We start from the raw sequence: 23,417 nt of genomic DNA, 5'->3' as shown, positions 1-23,417 counted from the left end.
ATCTTGAAAAGCGGCGTTCATCAGAAAACAAACCAAATAAGGAATAACGAATAGTTTATATGTTTAGTATTCGAAACCTATGAAGGTTTTCATGTCACGACGAGGACTCTGACGGAGACAGTGTCATTGTCATCTCTTGGCACCTCCAAAACGTGAACACATCTTTTGTGAACTTTTCTGAGTCCCTAAATCATTATTACATGTTTTTGAAAAAAGGAAACACTGTTTAGAGTCTGGCTTGATCTTTCTAATTTTTTTATTTTACTTTTCTTGTTATTTTTCATTTGGCACATTTTCCTTTTGAATCAAACACTGCCTACTAGTAAATGCCACCCTATATTCAACGCCGCATCCAATAGTTGGATTTTGTTATAAACGCCGCGGTGTTCTTTAGAGAAACTGCGGTAGTTGGGCTTTTCTTTAGCGACGTCACGTATCTTCAGTTCCTCATTCATCAACTTTGGCAAATTCAGACTAAATCTAAGTGGTTTCGTTATTATTTTTTTGTGAAGTTGCATTTACACATGTGTTTTGTATGTTTGCTGTTAGTACTTTTACAACAAGAGACAAAGAGTTGCTAGACTTGCTCCAAGTCTATTTCATGCTTGAGAGAGGAGTATTTATTTCCCTCTCGTGGACTTCTGCGAAGGAGACGGACGGCGGGGCGGGGAATCGAAGCACACTGGCAAATAATTTCTTTAAATGTGTGCTTGTACATATGGGTGTGTGCTCTTTGCTCTGTTGTCACGTTCGAAAAAAGCAATGCTCACTGTTTTCTGTGTTCGAAGTAACTGCTTCAGAATAATAAGACTCAGTGCTTGCGGCTGAATTCGGGTGATTACAAATTGTTTGAGGGAGTTATAGCGAGCAGTTCTTCAAATTCTACATAGCTCGGTGATTATTTGAATGAATTTTGTAGATTTTGTGCCTTTTTAAATTTTGATTTAATTGCAATCTGCAGTCTTTGATCAACTTTTTAACGAGACCGTCTTAAAAGTGGTGATAACGATGTTTATCGCAAAAAATCTCTGAATGAATTAGTAAACTGCATTGAGAAACAAAGATTGGTAAAATAATGGAATCCCAACATTTTTTTACCAATGCAAGGTTGCTGATTTGAGTGGCAATGGCCGCCGAATTCCTTTATGTACAGAACACCCTTGTTTAACAATTCCGGTGAACATTTTTCTTCATGGGAAACGGCAGGAAAACATAGCAGGGGCAACACATTTATAGCAGGAACTTCTTAAGACTGAATGGGGACAAAAAATCTCAACTTGTATGGGATGTGGGGAAATATAAACAGGGAACTGTTTTCACCAAGTGTGTTACATAGTGTTGTGATAGAAGGTATTACTTCATTAAATGTTACCCGAGTTACATTTCAGGTTTAAAGTTGCTCTGAACCTAAATGCTTTAGTCAATTTGGAGCAGATGCAAATGATCTCTGGCTCCTCGCTTTGTTTCTGTGTTTTAAGTATGCTGTGAATCATTGTTTGTTCTGCATTGCATGAACCTCGGCGTGCTTTCTTTTTTGCGTCTGAAATATACCCATGCGAATCTATTCTTTGTCTAAAGTGGAAAGTATGTTTAGTTTAAAGTAGATATACGTCTTAAAGTGGTAAATATTATGCTATATGAACGCAAAATATAGAAGAAATTGCTCATTATTTTCATAATAAACACCATTGTCACGAATCAATGTTGCTGATGATGTAATTTAATGATATGATCCTTGATACCAACTCGTTTGATCACTGTAATCAACTTGATAATCATGATTGTAATCAATCCTCGCGATGCAGTAGATGCTGTTGCTTTTTCCTAGAAAAGGCATGTTTCCGAATAGCGACAATAGCAAGATTCTTGTAGAAATGTTTTTAGACGACAAGAACAAAGTGCCACCCGGTGGGAAAACATTAGCTAGACTAATTTTCACGTAATACAAGTCGGATTGTTTCACATTGTTAGTAGTAGTCTTCTATATGCTAAAAAACCTGTCAAATGTTTAAAGCTCGGAAGCTGTTTCAAATGCATAACAGTAACCGTTGCTATCGATCGAAAGAAATCAATTTTGCTGCTGAAGACCTAATGCACTCGTTTTTCAAAGCATGGAGGGCATAAAGTACGAAAAAATTGCAAAGGTTTGAGCTGCGGCCGTTTTTGTATTCGAGTTAATTGCTCAGTTTGATAAATTTTGACTTTCCCAGATGCTTCCGTTACGCCACTGGCCTATCACCATCATCACGATCAATATTATCAATGATCAAAGCATATGACTAGAAATAGCTCTTGCTAGTACTGCCCGCAAACTTTTGTTCCTTGATAATAATTGTTTTGAAAATGTAGGTCAGGATATTCGAAGAAGACACCATCTTGGGTTTTCACAATTCTATAAAAACAGCTGCTCTAGTTGATGCTAAACTATTCTTTTTATCAAGAATTTTTGGTGTTCAGTTTGCCTTTGATTTAAGTCCAACGCCCTTTTGAAAATCATGAAGTTTTTCGAGGGTTTGACATTTATTTTTCGATAATCACGACAATCATAACTTTTGCTCGTACGGTCTCGAGTTTTTGGGAGAAAAGTGTGGCATTCGACTGGTTTTGATTCCCAAAACTTCGAATCAAAACTTCCATCCATTGCGGAGAACAGAGCTGTGATACAGCACCGTTTTCGTGCCAACAATCATAACTTTTGCTCGTACGGTCTCGAGTTTTTGGGAGAAAAGTGTGGCATTCGACTGGTTTTGATTCCCAAAACTTCGAATCAAAACTTCCATCCATTGCGGAGAACAGAGCTGTGATGCAGCACCGTTTTCGTGCCAAAAAACCGAAGGCCTTTAACAGAGTCTTGGCAGAGCAACGCCCCGAAGATAATTCCCTTCCGCACAAAGAGGTGGCGGTTAACGACCTCCTCGACAAAGCCGATTGATTGACAATGAAATTGATTGACAGTTGTCATGGCAGCAGAAAAGTGACAAAATCTGCTGAAAAAGTGCTGACAACATGAACTGAAGCTTCCATATGCTACTTATACGCGGGGCAGACTATAAGCCCTTCACTCGCGCGCGAGTTGCGGGCAATTATCAAATCATTTATCAGCAATCATGAAGCATCATCAAAATCATAACGACCGGCAGCGTGTTGTGATACATATGGTAGATGCAGTAATATCTGAAGCATAGTCCTATTGAATTATGACACGACGCCATATTGAATCACTGGAAAATGAATCACTTGAGCGAAACATAGATATAACATTTTGGTGGGGGTGCCTTAGTTTTACAACTAAGCTGCTCTAAACTGCGTTATGCCACTGTTATAGGCAGAGAATAATGTTTCCTTTGAGTCCAACCTTAACAAATCGCACCGATCAAGAGAACAGAAGTGATAATTTATTACAAAGTAACTATGGCTTGCGATGTTTACTTTGTTTTGCTCCATTCATCACTCGACGAGAGTAATTATTTGCCGCGAGGCATTTGAAACTGACAATGCCGAGCCCAATCCTATATTTTACCGCTAACCACGCTATTTCATGCCTGAGGGTATAATGCATACCAAATGTTCTTGAAAAACATATTGTGTTGTTTTTAGTATTTTTGATTTCGCCTTGATTTCTAATCTATGGAAAATCTTATTCCTTACTTAACATAAAGAAACAAAAAACTCTACATTGTTTTTCACTTTGTAGTAGCCTGACATTGTTTATGCGTAAAGAAGGGCTAGTTGATCACGTTCTTGTCTTCTTTAGCTCAATTTACTTGCTTCTGTCTTTAGTTAAAAAACGCGATCATTTCTTTGCACTATCACGTCTTCAAATGTGATTTAGAATGTATGCAATTGAAAAAAGCATTCCAGGGTGTATTATTTTGAAATGGCAACAATTCGAAACGTTTTCGCGAGGACGCAGAAATTCTGATTGGTTTTCATTGAAAACAAAACGCAATCTTTTGAAAACTTCTTCGTATAGACTGGGCCTTCGTGTCCCAAATTTTCTAGCAGATATTAAAGTGGATAAATAAGCATTTTTTCATATAAAAGCCATGAAGATAACCCTTGTCGTTTGTTTTCAATCAGAGGCCTTATCTTTCTTTTCTCCTCGTTTTCGTCACTCCAATTTAGCTGCGGTGTTTGCCTCTTGAAAAGCTTGAGTCTTTTCTCCCAATAAACTTATACTCTTCCGAATAGTAAATATTTACTATTTTCTACTAAAATTAACAGCCGCTTAAAAGCGATTTAATTGAATTCTCGATTGCTTTCCACTTTGGCAGTATATATTTATTTTTATAACTTATTTCTGTTGATAATCAATCAATTCCGCGTTAAATTTCGTTTTACTTTTACTATCAGCATTTATTGTGTTGTGAGCACAGGTTGCTAAATTGCTTATTCAGCAAAAGCTAGTCCTTATTGCGTTGCTTTCATTCTTGCCTCAAGTCAAAGTGCAACAACAGCAACATCAACAATATGAACAACAGCCACATCAACATTTGATTCTATTCCATATCATAGCAATCACAATGAACGAGCCAAGGTTCAAGTTTTTAGTTCGTTGCAAGGAAAGCTAAATTGCTTCTTTGAGATGGAGCCATTTGCAGAATTTTTATTGAAAAGTTTTTTAGGGGTATAGAAAATCTTTATTTGCAACCAGGGACGATTTATTTTATTTTGTTCGTTAGATCTAGTGTAGCATTCAACATCATATTAGCTCACCACCCCCCCCCCCACCCACCCCGCTAATCGCTGGTACCAACGTGTACAGTACATGTAAGGGATCATGCAATAGTTTTCTCAGATCTCAGGCACTTGGCCATGAATAATTTTGCCTTTATACCCAGTTATTTCCTCCTGATATTCAATACTATAGATGCTCCTGTTGCTACTATACATTTTAAGAAAGCATATTTTCTCATTTACTCTTCATTAATTATTGCTAATCCTTTGAATTGTTTTGAAAACGTCATTATCATGAAAATTCCTTATTTCTTTCCAGCTTGATCTCAAACCTCATGGCAGACTTCAGGTTCAAGTTAGGAGTTTCTCCGAGGTTATCGGTAGGTTGTCCTTTAATGTTTTTAACATTTGAATCCCACTTTTGATTTATGAGTAATCGATAAAACATTAGCGGCCAAATTGATTCCACTTTCCCACATCAGAAGGAGAGAGGCAACTTTTCACTCCCGAGAGCGAGAGAAACGCCACGAAAAGCAATGTTATTTGGCCTTATCTTGAATTGCCGGTATTCACCCACCCCTAGCCTCTATGAACGATTGATAACATTTCATACTCCAACAAATATTTATTTGGAGTCAATGTGTCACAGTTTCATTGACGACAGTAGGATGCAAAAGCCGCCATATGACGTCACCTGTTCTTCTCTTTCGCCGACTTCTTTTCCCCGCAGTTTTGTTTTCATTTTATTTTTCTACCTTTTCTTTGATCGCGGCGGATCTTGGCACATTTCATAAATTTCGCTAAATTCAGCCAATTTTGCTACGTAACTCCGCGTGTTATAGAATATTACATTTGAAAAATTTCTGTACTGTACCGAATTGACATCACTTTATTGTTACGTGTTACCCACTGGATTTTTCTTTGAAACCTTATTGATTTATCAAAGGAATTCCTTGAATATTTTTATATCAAGTAACCATTTTCCAAAGCATTGAATTTGCTCCCTCAAAAAATAACTTCAAGAAAAAATAACTTTTAACTTCGAGAGTTTTATATCTCAACAAGGTTCAATAAATATGTATTTATATTCTGAGTGACCATTGTAATCGGTCAAATAAAGTAGTTCAATGCAATTCAGTTCTGTTTACTTTTCTTTTAAAATTCACTACATACACTATATGCATATAACCAACTTGACTACACATCAACTACGCTCTTTTTTTAACAGAATAATTTTATAAGAACACGAGTCTCAAAATTGTTCTAACGTTAAGAACAAATTAAGAGCAAGCTGAGGCTGAGGTACTGTAAAAAGCAATTTTGAACAGCGTTTTATCACAAAGACGAGGACTTTTTGGCCATGCGTATGTGCTTTTTCAGTGAATATTCAAACTTGACGGCAAATGAAGGTTGTCTCACTCACTTTGTTGGAAAATGAGGTTCGAATACCCTATTAATTTAAGAACAAATTAATAACAATCCAGCCTAATATTCTCGAAAAAAAATAAGAACAACCAGCCTGAATATCAATTAACTGGTTCTTTTAAAAAAGAGTGTAACGAAATAGCGCTATGATACAATGCTACAATTTTGTTTAAAAATAAATTTAACAACATTAAACATTTTTAGGGGAATTCGTATACAAAACATTTCTCAAAGAGGAGCTTTTTTGTTTGATAAACTAATCGAAGAGAGGACACCCTCTTGCTTTAAGCATAAGTTTAGTCTTTTAGCTAGCAATAAGATTTTATGTGATGTCATTATTCACCTTAGTACTGACAATGGTATATGCTCATTTATGAGCAAGCTGACTAGTCAAATGGAATATCCTCTGAGCAAGTAAGTCAAAGCCATCAAAAGCAAGCAAAAACATGGCGCACTAAAAGGCGGTAGATCTTAGATTAAAGAGCTTTGTGTCATAAATATTTGTGCCATGCTCTCTGGCTATGTTGCCGTCGCCCTTTGTGGTGTAGAAAAGCCTCCGAATATTTTTCCGCCTCCACAGTAATCGCGATTGATCCTCAACTTTGTTTATTTCCGCACTTTGCCGTTTTGTTCGTCACTTTCCTGTCGCAAAGTTTCATTGTTAACCATCGCATTTATGCGTTGAAAATGCTGATAATATGCATGTTTTTGTGGAAAATCCACTGAAAAGAAATCTTCTAATACTTCAATTAGAAAATTCAGAACTTAAGATTTCTCATGTTAGAACGATTTTTATGTCTACAGTGAATAAACAAATGTCTCTAGTTCAATACTGTTTTAAGAACCTAATGAATCATCAAAGTAAGACATTAACAACGTCTTAATCAAACTTTTTATATGGTTCAAGAGTCGTTTATGGGTATTTAAAAAATATGAATAGTGGTGAAGCAAAATCGGTCCGCACCTGTTTTTACATTGAACTTTCTTTTAACAAACCGGCTCCTAAGTTGACAAATCAAGGCGAACAATAGTACTGATCAACTTAAACCTTAACATTCTGCTTGAAAATGGCTCGTTTAAAAATGGAATGGACATAAAAATGGAATGGACATAAAAATGGAGTGGGATAAATGGATTTTTTTCGACGAAAAGGCACGAATTTCCTGTTCAATTGACATTGGCATTAGAGAGAAGAGCTCCTTGAGGCTGGTTAGATGCTCTGTTTCATATTAATTTATGTTTCATTCGTTTCTTCTGAATAGAAGCTTTCTAGCAGTTGATATGTAAGAAATCTTTAAAAAAATTCAGAAAAAAACCATTAAAAAAATATGTAACTGAGAACATAACCAAAGCCAGGTTTTTTTCATGGAAAATGCTTGTACAGCAAATCAGTCTGGAAAAAATGTTCTTTTTGTGTGTTGAAAATATTTTACATTTCGTCTGTTCCTATTCCAGTCTAGATGTATTCCAATGTCAAGTTCAGATTCATTTTCGTTTTATTGCATCAAATGTCCCAAACAAATATCTACCCTCATTTTTTTATGAGAAACTGGCTATAAGAAACGGATACTGGGCAGACAGAAAAAATTAAGAAATTTCAGTACTCGAAGCAAAAAAGTTAAGAAACTATTAAATCGTGATAAAACCAATTTTTTAAAATCCAAGAACATGATTGCCCTGTTGGCCTTGAACTTAAGACACAAGGGATAAAAATATACTTCCCACATCTAAGTACAGCATCAGAGCGGAAGCGAATCTCTTTACGTGATAAAAAAGGTCACGAATATTTCATAACATCGTTCATCACATCATAATTAAAAAAATATTAAGAAACAATGAATAATGGAATTTCCAGAACATTAAGAAACTGGAGTACTCAACATCGACCTTTGTTTCTTATAAAAGAAATGAGTGTATACGAACACTTAGAGTTTGGTGAGGAATTGCGTCATTGTGTTACTACACTTGAAGCCAAGACTTTAGATGTAGCCTCGGGTGGTTTTGCAAGAGGCTGCTGTATGTGTTATATTTCAAGGTATAATACTCTATTGAAGGCTCAGAAGTTGTTTTGAAGCAGCGATGACTACATAACGCCTTCCCTTGCTTGATTGTTCATTATTTCTTGTGCGGATGTTTCCCTTTCTGGGGGCTTCAGTTCCCTTTCCACGTGGGTTCTGCCAATATGTCAGCGATTTCAAGTACGTCCTTTTAACTTAAATCTGACGTCTTTCCTTCTTATTTTGCTTGGAAAGAGAATTCTGTGCTTTCACGTACAACCGCAGAGGAGCGGTAACACAGCAGTCACGCGAAAATTAGAAGGTGTTGCTCCCGCCTACAATGTTTGTTTTCATGAATTCTAGACTACTTTGATTTCAATCACGTAATATGGTCTTTTTCCTGAACAATTCGGAATCACATTGCAATTTCAGCGATTACAGTCTATAACGGAGAAGACAGGCCTGGGAGTACAAAGACAATATAAATGTTCTTGCATAGATTGGTGTTGACAGTGATGGTCATTATTTGGGTTTGGGGAGTAACTGACCCCCTTCCCCCCCTCCCCTCCTTCCACTTGAAAGAACTCGGCAAATGTACTGCAGAAATCAGAATTTTTCTAAATAGGATAAAGAAGAGGGAAGACTCAGAAAATTTACCGGCCTTGCCTCACTTCTCAAAAAGTTGTCCTTCTGCTACAGGGCCGTGATATTTGTTCTTAATCTCCGGGCGTTGTCGCTGCTTTGGTGTGTGTCTACCTGCTTCAGTTTAAAATGGCTGATACACCACACTTAGTGTATCAGCGTCCAATGTTTCTTATTTGAGCATTTATATTCTTGCAACTAGCGATTATTTCATCTACATTTCTTATGCTCAGCAACAACATATATAATAATAATATGATAAATAATTTGTTTAAAGTTAGCGTACTAGATGCTTGGGACTCTCTATACTATGAGGTAGTGTTTGCTACAGCTTTTATCATAAATACCTCACAGTTTCTATATCATAAGAAATTGTCCTGGCTTTTGGAACGCCAAGAGCATTTTTATTCCGCAAATCAAAATGTACATTTCTTGCTTCAAAAGTCTCACTCATGAAACTAGGGTTAAGGTTATGTCTGGTTTGGTATATTTCTAACAAAAAGTACTGTAGATTGCGTTGGTGAATGGATACTGCATTATCCAATGTCAGCAATGTTTCGTAGTTGGCATATTTTTGCAATGTCATCAACAAATCAAGTTGATAATTGGAATAAGAAGGTCGTTTGAATTAACCGAAGGGTTTCAGACTTGATCGCGATCTTGCTTCGTAGTTCACTTTTTCTGTTATCTGCCGTCCTTAGGATGCATAATAACCCTTTGGCTTTGGAATCTTCGGTCAGTAGATCAGGATTGTCCATAGAATTACATTCCATGTGACGATGAGAAATTTTTTTAAAAAATTTAAAGCAATGCTTGCAGAAAAGATGCTTTTTGTATATTTTTAATGTTCTAGAATACTGTTACTAAGATTTGATCTTTATATCTATTATAATTTGATTTGATATATTTTTGTCTGATATATTAATTATCATTTAACTTCGAAATTATGAGTTTTTAACTTGGCCCTCTGTGAAACAGATCTTAGGGGCCATCTTGCATAAATTTCTAAAAATGAACGAATAAATAAAGCGATCTGTTTCTATGAATCAATGTATTCTGGGGGTCTACTTTGTCCATTTTCATAATTTAGACTTTTTTGATGAGGCTCTTGAGAATGTATCTAGTAAATAAAATTAGGTAAATAAAAATCTAAAGTGCATCTGGTCTTACGAGAGCTTTTTAAATAAACCCATTTATTCTCGAAGTCACTAACGGAAACCCGGCTGTTTCTATAATTACAACCGATTCATGCTTATGAGAGCTTCTACGGTATCTTTTAAAAGCAACTACCTTCAGATCTGTCATGTCGTTGACTAAAGGATGTAAAATTGGTACAAGGAAGAAGAGTAATTTGTGGTTAACAACTGCTCTTACACTCAACTTGATACAATGTATCCTCGTGACATGAACTCTAAACTTGATACAGTGTATCCTCGTGACAGTAACGGATCCAGAAACTTCATTTGGTTTTGAATGAAGACTGACATCTTTCATGAAATTTAGAAAAAATCTTCAGTCTTCTTATAAGATTGATATTGCATATCATAGCTTGCCATTTTATGGGGAGGGGGGGCTTCTTCCCCATAGCCTGCCTTACTTATGTCCCTATGATTTCAATGTATTCATTAGAAACAAAATATTGAAGTCTTTTTTCGTTGAGATCCCTGGAACGGAAGGGGCTACGTCATCTACGCGGAACTTATATTCCTGAGAAGGCCCGTTGTTTGCACGCGGAAGCTATTATTCGGTTAATTTCGTTCATTCAACTGCCCTTAATCTATTAACAAACAAAAATGCTTTACCGAAACCGGACTTCCGTTAGTGAATTCTTAAATGAGAGGGTTTATATTTATACAACATTAATTTAAATCAGCAAAAGATAACAAGACGTACATTTTTAGAGCTCTAGCCAATCAACCCGTGTAAAATAAATGCGAGCAAATACAAACGAGCACGGAGCGCAAGATCTTAATTTAATCATTTAATTACCAGTTTCTGGTGTGATCCGTATACAGCGTGATTGTAGTTTGCGGTGGATTTGTTGTGCAAAGCTCGATCAAGAATGAAGACTGTTATATATTATTCCACCGGGATCATTGAGCAAACCCTGTTTCCTAAAGAAAAGACTTCTGTCCGTTTTGTAGACGATCCAAACTCTGCTTTCGATGGACGAAAAGCCAACAAGAGTGGACTACAGAACCGTCGAGGAGCGTTGCGAAAAGCTAAGGTTCATGAAGTCAGAGGGCATGAGTTTCTTGCCAAATTTTTTCGACAGCCAGTTTTTTGCTCTGTTTGCAGGGAGTTCTGCTGGTAAGTCCATTTTTTAATAATTTGATAATTATTATCAATATTGTTGCTAGATAAAGTACTGGAATGTAGAATGTTATTTTGCAGATATTGCAACAATTAAGCATATTTCAACTACAAACAACAAACTTTCAGCAAACTGTTCTTAGCCCCTTTAGATAAAGTTTCTGTAGCTTCCAACCTATTTTGTATAGAATGGGATTTATATCTTCAGCCATCACATCTTTTCATTCTCGATTCATCAGCTACCAGAAACACACCATCTGAATGTTATTATCATTATTATGAATGTTATCTTCTTCAAAAATGACGTCATCTATGTAGCACTACTTGTCTGTAAACCACAGTTATGTATTGTAACCTCGTTATTTGCTACACATAAGGTCATCACAACCGTTAGCAAAATTGAAGAATAGAGTTACTCATATTTTCTTTATTCGAAACGCAGCTCGAGCATGGCTAAAATATCTACAAATCTCGCATTGGCGTCATATACATACCTTTGTCAAAAGTTAACCTCTGATTTGAAATCGCCGTGTTGAAATTCGTATATAATGAAAATTCCATGTTGTTTGAACAGTCAGGTCGCGAGTACCCTTTTTTACTGCAGCGGGAATTTCAATTAAAATATACAGGATAAGCTAAATTTTGAAAATGGCGTAATTCGTGGTCTGACTGTCCTAGAAGCATGAAATTTTCGCCATAAAAACGTTCTACATAAATATTCCAATTCTATTATCCATTTTGGCAAATATGAAGATAAAAAATTGACAACGCTACCTCAAAACTGAGAATCGAATTTCACTGTTATGCTAGAGTATGGCGTTTTGAAAGCCTAAGAAATGACGCTGTAGTCTCGAATTCATCTAACTCAGTTTGAAAAAAGCCACTAAACATTAGCGTGTTCTCTCTCACTCATTTTTTGCCCGTATTTTCTGCTTCTGTTGCTACTCTATTTCCTATAGGGCTCTTGAACAATCTTTACGTCGTGAAAACAGTTACGTCGTGTTCTTAGAAAACATCTCAGAAATCCACGTCACTATGCTTACCTGCCTTCCTTATTTTATGAAAGGTGGGGTTCTCTCGCGACTAGACTGAATCAGTACTTGTAGATATTCTTCTTCAGCGAACTTTCAGTGCTCCTCCCACTTTTTTTCTATTTATCTGTTTGCAAAATGTTTTTAACGAGTTTGTGTTCCATTTCTCCCAAGGGGTTTTGGCAAGCAAGGCTACCAGTGTACCGGTATGTATATCCAACAAAATCAATACGTTTTGATCGTTGGAACTTTCATCTCATATTTCGTTTGTTTCCTTGTAATTAGATGCTCGCATAACATGCAAAATTCTAGTCTCTGTTCTCGTATTTTGTCAAATCTGCTATGTATACTGTCAATCTGCAACACTGCTTGCTGTATTTTGGGGGGAATTTTGCGCTCCTTTTAAAAGCTTTTTTTAGTGATTTCGTTTGATTAATTATGTATTTTCTTAATATAAGTTATATCCAATATTTCCCAATTCAGAAAAATATCGGTTAATGCACCTAAATGCTAAAGAAGACACCATTGTGCAGTCTTTCAGGGCCTGTTTCGTGACCACCTCTTACTTTTGTGTCCCTAACCTTAATATTTCATGCATTATCATTTTCTTCCAGCATGTTCCTGTGTGGCACACAAGAAATGTCATGATAAAATTTTAAGCAAATGCCCAGGAACCGCCCAAAACACTGGTGATACTATTGTAAGTGTACAAAAAATTTTATTAATTTGCATTTTGCTGGTTCAGGATTAACGCCCACGCATGGTCCTGAAAAATGAGGAACTTAGAAGACAAAAATTATAAATAATAGCCCGTTTAATCTAATGAGGCGATAGCCTAGGATTGTGTTTTTATTAGTAGTTAACACAATGTAAAAAGGCACATTTGTTATTTGTATTATATAAAAATGTTATATAGCAGGAATATTAGACTCGAATGTTTTCAAACAAGCAAATTTATCAAACAAGTTGCCAAACAAGCCAATTTTTTAGTCAGAGAAATGCCTCAGTATCTACGAAACATGGGAAATCCCTCGTGATACGTGATTGCAATGTGAGGCTCTAGACATATTGCAAAACTTTTATAGAATTTTTTCCTTTATTTTCTTTTATGGCCCATAATAACATCATACTTTAGCTACAGCCACCCAGCCCCCTCCCAGCCCCCTCCCAGCCCCCTAGCCTCAACGGCTCCCTGATTTGCTAGGAAATATGATCTAGGAAATGCCAGCTAAACCAGATTCCTGGAAATATCAGATTTCCAGAAATAAACCTGTTTCGAAATCGGTTTGCCAACATTTGTAATTCAAAACTCTTTGTTTACTATTGGTGTAGATAGGCTAGTGATGATGTAAGAGGGACGTCACTGAATCCTTTTACAAATTCTTTTTTAGTGAAAGTAGTTTTAAGACTTCCCGGAAGATTTCGCTTTTATCTACGATCGCGTCATCACTACCGCACTCATTTTGCTGAAGCCGTTGATTTGAATAAGCACATATATTAGTCATTCACAAATTTCTAAGAACAGAGACCCGACCTTTATCCCTTTCAAATGGGGATGCCTCCAACCTGTATCCACTATCCCTATTTTATCCCTTGGCCAAAGTGTACACAAAATTTTCATGTATTTTTTTCATGATATGTTAAACATTTTATCATTATTTTCAATGTTTTTCCTGTAGCAACTCAAGGAGCGATTTAATCTCAACATACCACATCGGCTAAGAGTTTACAACTATATGAGTCCAACTTTTTGTGATCACTGCGGTAGTTTGCTGTATGGTTTGTTCAGACAAGGGCTTAAATGTGAAGGTAATATTTTTTTACTTCAAAAGTTGTAGTGAACATTTTTCAAACCTGTGTTTGCCTAAGATGGCTTTAAATATATAAGACAATCCCCCCTCCCCTCCCCCCCCCCCCCATACCTACAAAGAGAAAAGCTTGCATTTTTCAGTATTCTCTAAGAAACATGCCAAAATGAAGTTATTATTTCAGGACGTTTTTGAATTGGGGCTTATCCGAGAAGTTGCTTAAACGAAGGAAACGGTCATTCGACAAATTAATGTATTAACTTTTCAATAACTTTAAACAATTTTTTGGCGATACAAAACTTGAAAATGGCTTTGAAAAAGCAAATATTTCACAAAAAACTAAGAGCTTTTTCGTTTGAAATTCCTCAGAGGATTAAACGTCAGAATAAGGTTCCGAAATAACACGATTGAATATATATACCCAGTTGTGTTTGCTATTTTCAAAGCTATTTTCAAGTATTAACTTTCAAGTCATATAGATTGTAAATTTGCCTAGATTAGAGGTTGTTTCAAGTCTTGTAACTCTTGCTAATCGTAACAGAATCATATTCCTAAAGAAACTTATCTTGATCTCTATCTTCTAGCTTGTTCTAAGAACTACCATCACAAATGCAAAGACAAGGTGCCTAATCTGTGTGGCATCAACCAGAAACTCTTAGCAGATGCTCTGTATTTGGCTGAGGTAATTCATCACACAAACCAATCATTCACTTTATTTCTATCTCACGTGCTTTGCAGATATTCAGATAATAAACATGCGTAGATAACAACATAGGTGCGGGTTGATTCCACTGTAAGTAGCAACAGTGCTGCCTAAGAGATCAATACTGCCTGAATTTGTTGTTAACGTATAAATATATTTTTAAACGCAAGAATGCGTTTGGAAAAGTCTTGTGCCCATACAATAAGATTAGCCACCGAACATTCTTTGGAGTCAAGTTGTCCATGAAGAATTATACTAAAAAAATTCCTTAATAGCTGTTTTTAACTTTGATAGTTTATATTTGCCTGTATGCCCCTTTTATCTTTTTATTTTCTGATCGGAAAGTGTTTTGCCACTTCAGGTAGAAAAGAAGAAGAAAGAGACCTTAAGCGAGATGAAAAAAGATGGGGCATCTGCAGATGAGAGCAGCCCAATGGACGAGGAAGAGAGTCTATACGAGGCTGTTTGGGAGGCGATTACCCCTGCGCCGCCGCGTAGAACCACCAGTCTGCGAAATGAAAGCAGAAAGAGAAGATATGATAAAAACGATTTCAACTTTCTTAAAGTTCTTGGGAAAGGAAGCTTTGGCAAGGTATGTTTAGCAACAATGTTATGGACTACGTGCGCGTAATGTTGTGTCTACCCCAAGTCAAAGTCCGCCGGTGTCGAATTTGTTGAGAACAGCTAGAACAGCAAGGCCTACGTCCAGTATGTTGAGCACATACAATGTTTTTGTTGTATAATCTTTCTTGGTTCAAATTTTTTTTATAGCAGATTCTCATTAGTGTTCTTTAAAACATTTTAGGTAGTCACTCTTTTTAATTGTTCTTTTTTAGGTCTTGTTAGCAGAACTGAAGGGCACAAAAACCGTTTACGCTATCAAAGCCTTGAAGAAGGACGTTGTTTTGGAAGATGATGATGTTGAATGCACCCTCATTGAGCGAAGAGTTCTGTGCATTGCAACCAGGCATCCCTTCTTAACTCACCTTTACTGCACCTTCCAGTCAGAGGTAAGTGTCTATACATTTGATACAATTTTTTGAATTGACATTCCAACAATCATTTTGATCAAAGGTCACTCATCATCTTTATCACCGCTGTTTATTTAGAGTTCTAACGCCACCCACAACACCCAAATGCAAATGGTATTGTCCTATCCAAGTCAGTTTTAAAGCAATGTCAAATAGCTTCCCATGTTTGTGATCAAGTCTTTCAAGATAAATGTTCACCTGGTACTTTTGCATAGAGAATCAAGAGTTAAAGTTGCTTGTTTTTCTTCAGACGCATTTGTTCTTTGTCATGGAGTATCTAAACGGTGGCGATTTGATGTTTCATATCCAGTCATCTGGGAAATTTGATGAGAACAGATCAAGGTAAGAAGTTTTCAGTCATCTACACCATCATCATTTTATGACAACATCCTCATCATCTTAATCAAGCCATGAATCTAAATTGGTATCATATTTCCCCCGTTGCCCTTCCTTCGTCGCATTAATTCCTTCTTCATTAGTAAAGAGAACGGCTTTATTTACATAGAGCAACATCTAGACATTTTCTGCTTTATAGATCTCCGTAAAGTCTAAAGTTTGAAGATATCTGTTATAGGTAGACTGAGCCAATAATTCAAGGAATGGAATGATGTATTTCGTTCTAATCTGTTCTATTTTATTTCTATTCGCTCCTACCTCACGTGCGTCTGTTTTTTTCAGATTCTATGGAGCAGAGATCGTTTGTGGATTGCAGTTTCTTCACAAGCAAGGAATCATATACAGGTAAGCATGCAAACATTTTCCTCTAATTTTGAGTAAACATCCTACCCTTGTATAAAATTTGTCTAGTAATTTTATCTAGACGATACAGACTTAAAGAAAACACATCAATAAATTACTAAAAATTATGTCATTTTCGTTTGATTGTATTTTTGCAGAGATCTGAAGCTCGATAATGTACTGCTTGATCGCGATGGTCACATAAAAATTGCCGATTTTGGAATGTGCAAGGAAAACATAAGAGACGGCAGCAAGACAAGCACTTTCTGCGGAACACCGGATTACATTGCTCCCGAGGTAATAAACCAGTACCTAGCTTATTCGATTGGGACACTTTTTTACGAAAATGCATCCTTTTTTGTTGGCTTGCGTCTGCCGAAAAGTGATGGAAGGTAGCATAATTTTAAAAAATATAGACTGTTGAAAATATTTCCAAACTGGAGGCATTTAAATAACATCCACTGCCTTTTCAGTGTGGACAGAGAGAAAAGAGACTTTCGAGACCGAAGACCTAAAAACGCATCAGTTTAATAAACATGGCCTAACATATAGCTGCGAAACTAGGAAATCCGAATAGGACAACCCAATTAGCCTCGTGCCATACACATCGATGAGTTTTTTTCGACTATATAAACGAATCACAGGTCGCCTAGAATCATGGAACCATCTCCTACCAATATGGCAATACATGATCTCTATCCGTATTCGCTATGTCCGCCAGTTTATTAATGGTTTAGTTTGTTAATCACTCTTCATGTTTTTCCCTTGGTCACAGATTCTGAAAAGCCAGAGGTACGATTCAGCCGTTGACTGGTGGTCTTTTGGAGTTCTGCTCTATGAAATGCTTATTGGCCAGGTATATTTTGCGTGTTCCTTTTTTCAACAACCTTATTTCTAAAACAATACGTTAATCATTTATATTACACTCTCTTTATGTATGAGTTTTTCTGAAAATCCAAATACGAAACCTTATTTGGTGTGATGCGTAAGGTATCTAAAATAACATAGCATCATAAACATAAACCCATAAGAAAATCTCAAATGGTACTGTCTTAACCAAATTTCAAATCCAAGTTTCAAAGCAATGTCAAATAGCTCTCAAATGTTTGTGATTAAGTCTGTCAGCGTGAATGTTCTCCTGGTATTTTGTGTGGAGAGTCAAGAGTTAAAGTTGCTTGTTTTCTATGAATTTGCTTTTAAATGCACATTCACCCCTAAAAAATTCATAACCATTATAAATGTCGGATACCATTGTCAAATGATGATTCCTGCAGTTTGTTGGCCCGAAGGCTTGAAGTACCCTTCTCTCGCTTTTCATAATGAAGTCTTGTCAAAGCGCTCTCGAATTTCTAAAGCGTTACATTAAATTGCCAAAACACTTATAGCACTTCTTGAATGAGTAAGTCTCTGAATTCAAGCAAACATTCTAGGGTGGTAAAAAGAGACGACGCCCAATTTCATCAACTTTGTCACAAAGCAGGCCGCTTTGCTTGGTGAATTACTTGAAACACGTCATTAAGATGCTTTGTATTTAAATGGAACGCATTCTCCGCCACAAATTCCTGATGACTCGGCAATTAGTCGGGCTATTCAATTCTCTTTTTGTTATGAGCTCAAAAGGCTAAATAAAAATTTTATTTATCAAAAAATGTTGATCTCAGGTGGAGCTTAGGTAGAGACGCTGAAGCTCCTATTTTTTTCCAGGAGCTTATCAATAACTTGTTTTTTTTTCTTTTAGTCGCCATTTGCCGGTGAAGATGAAGATGATTTATTCAGGTCAATTTGCCGCGATCGGGTTCTCTTCCCTAAGTGGATATCTGAGTCTGCCTCGAATGTTTTAACTCAGGTATATATTTATTTCATATATTTATTTTCATCTTTATATTGTTTCTATTTATGTTTGTTTATGTTTATATCTGTGTATTTAATGCATGTGCATAAAAGTGTGTACGTGAATTTCTTCGCTTCGCTAATTAAAGAAGAACGCAGTGCGGCGAATACAGAGCCAAGACGAACCAAGCTGAGCCAAACCAAGCCGAGCCAAGCCGAACCAAGACGAGCCAACACCGGCGTAGGAAACTCTGAGCTTCAATGCTTATTATTAATTCAGATATCTAATAAATGCTAGAGTCTAAATAGAGCACGCAGAAGCGAAAACCAGTATGGTAGAACTGTTCATCCTTCGATTATTAACGTCTGGTTACTGGTAGTTGATGTCCGAGTACGGACGAATATTTAAGTGAGGGGGAGAACGAAGTGTTTGAATGGTTCCGTTCCTTTGATTGGAGTGTCTAAATAATGACCCAATCAGCGACCGCTAGCCTATTGAATTGGTGAAAGGGCCCTAGAGAGAAAACGAACTGTGGAATGGGAGCGTGTTGCCCCTTTTCCGTGATTTTTCAAAGGTATACTTTTCTAGAATCGGATGATGAATGTTCTTAAAGTAATTCGTAAAATTCTTCTAACTACCGAATAATAGTTAAAAGAAGTACCAAAAGTCGCAAAAGAAGACGCGACTCTTAACTACTGTTTTCTCTCGTGGCATAATTAAAGGTCTATTTATTTGAACGCAACCAGATGTAGCCAGAGATGACGTAAAGGCAATTTGTTGCCTCTTCAAAATTTTCAAAACTAGAAATTTTGGAGCTCGATATAATGAATAACCATGGCTGTTTTAACATCTAGCTTTTGGAAAGAAACACGGCCGTTCGTCTTGGATATGTCGGTGGTACAAGACATCAAATTCGAAGGCACCCGTTCTTTAGTGCTGTTGATTGGGTGAAACTCGAAAAGAGACTAATCAAGCCTCCCTTCCGACCAGACGTGGTAAGCCTAGAATTCACTATCTTTGATATAATGCTTCTTCAATACGGAAATTCAGCACAGAAGTTTGCTTCTTTGCATCCGTATGTCTAAATCTGAGTTTTAATATTTCTACGCGAATACAAATTCTTACTTATGCATAAATATAAACTTTTTCCTTTAACACTCATTCCAGCCCGGAAAAAATTGGTGCAATAAACGCATCTAGAAACGTGTTGAATCATATAGAAGTTTGTCTATGTCCGTCCTAGGCGGTTGATGACAGCTAAGCATTTTTTCGTAATATCTGGAGTCGTATGAACCTGTATTATTTACTTTTTGTAGAAAGGAGAAAGTGCTGTTAATAACTTCGATCCAGATTTCACAATGGAGCCAGCCAAGCTGACCCCCGTCGAAGATGATCTTCTGAAGTCAATGGATCAGATGCAATTTAGAGGCTTTTCTTTTATCAACCCAAATTTCAAAGGAGGACTAGCGTAGCTTCAGAGTTTGTCAACAAGCTAGGATATATCAGTCTGTTTTTGTTTATCACGAGCATAGCTTGATTGGACAATCGTACTTGTTTCTGTAAATAAAACTGTATCGTCGTCCGTGAATGCATATTGCAAACTCTGTACCAAACAGGGACCTTTACGAAGGTATATTTTAATTACGTTGATCTCTTTGTCGTTTGTTTGATCAATCTCAAGGTCAAATAAATACTTGCAACGAGGCCGTTTCGAAAGGCCTCCACACTATTCGCGTCAAGTATTTCCTTAATTTTCGAGGTATTGACTATCGTTATTATTTATAGCTTGTAAGAATTACATTATGATTTTAGGTCCCCAAATTTAAAACATAGTTTAAAAATAGCAATATCAGCCCTTTTAATTCCTATGGAGTGCTTTTTTCTATAAAGCTTTTTTGTCAGTAATTTTTTCCTTGTATTGAGCCAACCCTACAATTATATAAAATCGTGAGTAATTTTCACTCATCAAAGAATGCCTTATTGTGCATTTTTTGATATTTTTAGATAAATGGATTTTTTGTGGACGTATGGGCATGGAGATTTTTACTGCTAATGGTACCAGCCTGCACTTTGCGTTAATTAATACTGGTCGTTTTATTAAATGTTGTCCAGCCAATCGTTCTCTGGTCTGAATAGATAATTTTCAATAGTAAAATGTTTTTCTGTCTTGTTTTATAGATTGTAACCAATCTGTTCTATATTCAGGTTGCCCTTAGCTGAACTGGTTGATATCTACTGACAAGTTTTGGTAATTTTGAATTTTGATATCCAGACATACTCAGACATAGGTTGTTAAGTCAATAACCATAAAAATTATCGAACAGCCTAGATTATTGCCTTTTGTAAAATAGCCAGTCTTGAAGAATTTTTGATTTTCCTGTCCATTCAAAAACTGAAACCACCTTTCTCCCTCACCTAAGAATCAAGATATCTTCACAAGAATCAGCGTTTCTACCAATCAACAATTCTCATATCTTCAAACCAGAGGCTGTCCAGATTAGGAGACAAATAACACCTATTTAATAGCCCAGGAAAAAAACTGCAATCTGTTTTCCGATACTGCATGGAAACAAATTTAATTAATTGAGAATCGATCCAACCTTCGGCTTGATGCCAGCCTGTGAATTAGATTCATGCAACTAATTAGTTCCTTGTCAATGTATTACCGTCCGAAATGATGTAAATAATCGTGTAGTTTAGGGGTTTTGCAATAATCTAAAATCTTCTTGTTATTAAGGTACTTATCTAAGATTAATTAGCCTATTGTTGACCTTTTTCGGATAGATCTGTGTTTTCGTATTAGTCAGCAACTGAAATGGAAGATATGTTTTTTCTCCGTTTTTGCTGCCTCTTTCAAAACATAAAAGCTGTTATTGCACCTTTCTCAACCTATGCTACCAAAGTATGCTACCAAAGGCCTTTCTTAACCTGTAAAGTAACAACGGGGGTTTTCCGCACAAAAAATACAGTTCTGCGTTGATGAAATGACTGCCTATAACTTTTTTCCATTGACATGAATTCGCTCTCGTTTAGAATATTCTTGTTGACTGTTGCCAAAGTCGCCACACCCGGTACTTTTGCAACACTGCCCAGGGTGGCCCAGGCATGGCTGTCATGTGCCATTTCGAATTAAAACCAAATTTGGGACATTATTCATGAAAAAAGAACTTACGAATATTGCTTAGGATCTTCCATTTGTCTAAACTTTCCGGCCATCCTTAGAATGACAGACATTATTACAGTATTCTCTCCAATTAACGGACACTCTTAAAGGCGGACACCTCTGATTAGCGGTGGACAATTTTTTTCCCCGATCATTTTCTGGTCAAAGTCTCATATAAAACATGATAAAAAGCGGACACTTAATTAGCGGACATTCTAATAAACAGATAATATTTTTTGCAAAGATAATATTTTGACTTTTTTTCTTTCCAATTGACGGACAGCACAAAAAATTTAGAAGCCAGCGAACAAAAAACTGAGGCGAATGAATATTTGTTCAAATATTCATTTCAAACACTTTGATACTTGACAATCTAGTTGGCTTTTCACAGCTTCGAGCTTCTTTACAGCCCGGTTTACTAATTTTTCTTGTTCATGAAAGTGGTAAGTTACTGGAACATCCAGACCATAGCCACCTCCACGATTCAACCTCTTTCCAAAAACTTCAGCTGTAATGTAAGTTTTTGGCACTTTCAAGAATAACAAGCATATTTTTGAAATGTTTTGTGGCACGTGTCAAACAACAGAAAGCAGTCAATTAAAGATAGAACATACAGTATGGCAAATAAACATTTGCTTGCAAATTTTGCGTTCGTTAGTTAATATTACATATGATGTTGATATTTATTCTTGTTGTAAAAAAAGTTGTGTCACGTTCAATTGGGTTATTTTTTCATTGGGCGAAATTTTTCGCTCATTCGCCAACGAAAGGTTATGAGCATGCGTATTTGAATTTTTGCGTTACCTGTGCTGTGCGCGACGTTTGCCTTGAAAGTTCAACTAATTGAACTTTTTTCTCTGTCGCCGGCGAATTTGACGTCTTATGTACATATAGCAAAATGTCTGAGTCCAAAAGCAGCCTTTGTTGGATGAGGAAATAATAAATTTCTTGTTACAAGTACGTTACATGTTTCTTTTATAATCCTATCAACAGTTCTGGGGCTAATCTTATAGCTCATGCCAACTGATACATGCGAATCACCAGAAATAAGGAAAGAGTCACACATAGTTTCTTCTTAGCACCTATTGGTTGGCGAAACTCCTATTCCTTCACTAAATATGGAACCATCAAAAACAAAAATAGCTCAACTTTTGCATACGAAAATAAATAAAAAATAGTTGGTGGTCATATAATTGTAGATCTATAACCAGATTTTTGCAAGCTCCTAGCTCTTGGTAGAATTTACGTACCCAAAACCTTTTATTTGCTTTTTGTCTTCTTTGTTTCTTACTCTTCAACAAATAAAGCAAAATCAGAATATTTGTATTCTCATCCGACATCTTGAAATTCTTCTTTCTATTTGGCACGCAAAGCTATTGTGAGCTGGAGATTGTGCGCCATGTAGTTTTCGCTTTTCGTCAGCGCAAAGGCGAAAAAATTTCATCTAATGGAGATTGGCCTTAAGTTCCACACGATAGCCACTAATTACCCAGATTACAGTGGCGGAAATTATGGGGGTTTGGTGGGGCTCGGGCCCCTCCCCCCCCCCCCCCAATCAGCGATGTCGTCGGAAAATTCAGGCTTTCGTCGGATAATTGACAAACGTTTAACGTGTCGAAATTACTCCAATAAATCGTTCTGAAAAGGAATTTCAAGCTAATCTAAGTGGGCGTAATTGCCAAAGTTCAGCTCGCTTCGCTCGCAAGTGATCTGCGTTTTCTCTTTTACCCCAGGGGCCTCTATAACCTCTCAATGCCCTTTTTGCAAAATTTTAACATAGCATAGCCGATGAAATATTAGCCAGTACTAAATAATCAGTCAAATAATACATGACCAAAATAAAAAAAACTGCTTGTGAATTGTATATTTAATTTCAAATCCGTAAAGATTAGCCGAAATTTCCATCGGATTCTTCGAATAAATATTATTTTCAAACGTATTTCCAACTGACGAAAACAAGATAAAATGCATAAAATGAACGTACGATTTGTCAAAAGTGTAATCGGTCGACCTCTTATACCATCAATTGTCTTAGATGAGATATCGATCTTGATATCA

General features: G+C 36.5%; 1 protein-coding gene across 1 annotated transcript in view; it reads left to right on the top strand.

Annotated features, from left to right (window-relative positions):
• LOC135692407 (protein kinase C delta type) overlaps positions 1–21,017 on the top strand; it is a 28,563-nt gene extending 7,546 nt beyond the window's left edge. Inside the window, exons 3-17 of the mRNA XM_065210505.2 lie at positions 4,997–5,057; positions 10,886–11,051; positions 12,260–12,291; positions 12,700–12,785; positions 13,765–13,894; positions 14,478–14,575; positions 14,958–15,188; positions 15,433–15,606; positions 15,878–15,969; positions 16,306–16,368; positions 16,524–16,662; positions 17,141–17,221; positions 18,104–18,211; positions 19,051–19,191; positions 19,513–21,017. Of these exons, the coding sequence (XP_065066577.2) occupies positions 4,997–5,057; positions 10,886–11,051; positions 12,260–12,291; positions 12,700–12,785; positions 13,765–13,894; positions 14,478–14,575; positions 14,958–15,188; positions 15,433–15,606; positions 15,878–15,969; positions 16,306–16,368; positions 16,524–16,662; positions 17,141–17,221; positions 18,104–18,211; positions 19,051–19,191; positions 19,513–19,668 (1,758 nt within the window). The 3' untranslated portion in view covers positions 19,669–21,017. The remainder of the gene's footprint in view (positions 1–4,996; positions 5,058–10,885; positions 11,052–12,259; positions 12,292–12,699; positions 12,786–13,764; positions 13,895–14,477; positions 14,576–14,957; positions 15,189–15,432; positions 15,607–15,877; positions 15,970–16,305; positions 16,369–16,523; positions 16,663–17,140; positions 17,222–18,103; positions 18,212–19,050; positions 19,192–19,512) is intronic.
• Positions 21,018–23,417: the final 2,400 nt, after the last annotated feature.

Source organism: Rhopilema esculentum, chromosome 3 (assembly GCF_057945365.1).
Source record: "Rhopilema esculentum isolate cy_ngs chromosome 3, ASM5794536v1, whole genome shotgun sequence".
NCBI classification, from domain to species: Eukaryota; Metazoa; Cnidaria; class Scyphozoa; order Rhizostomeae; family Rhizostomatidae; genus Rhopilema; species Rhopilema esculentum.
This window is presented reverse-complemented; position numbering and strand designations above follow the sequence as displayed.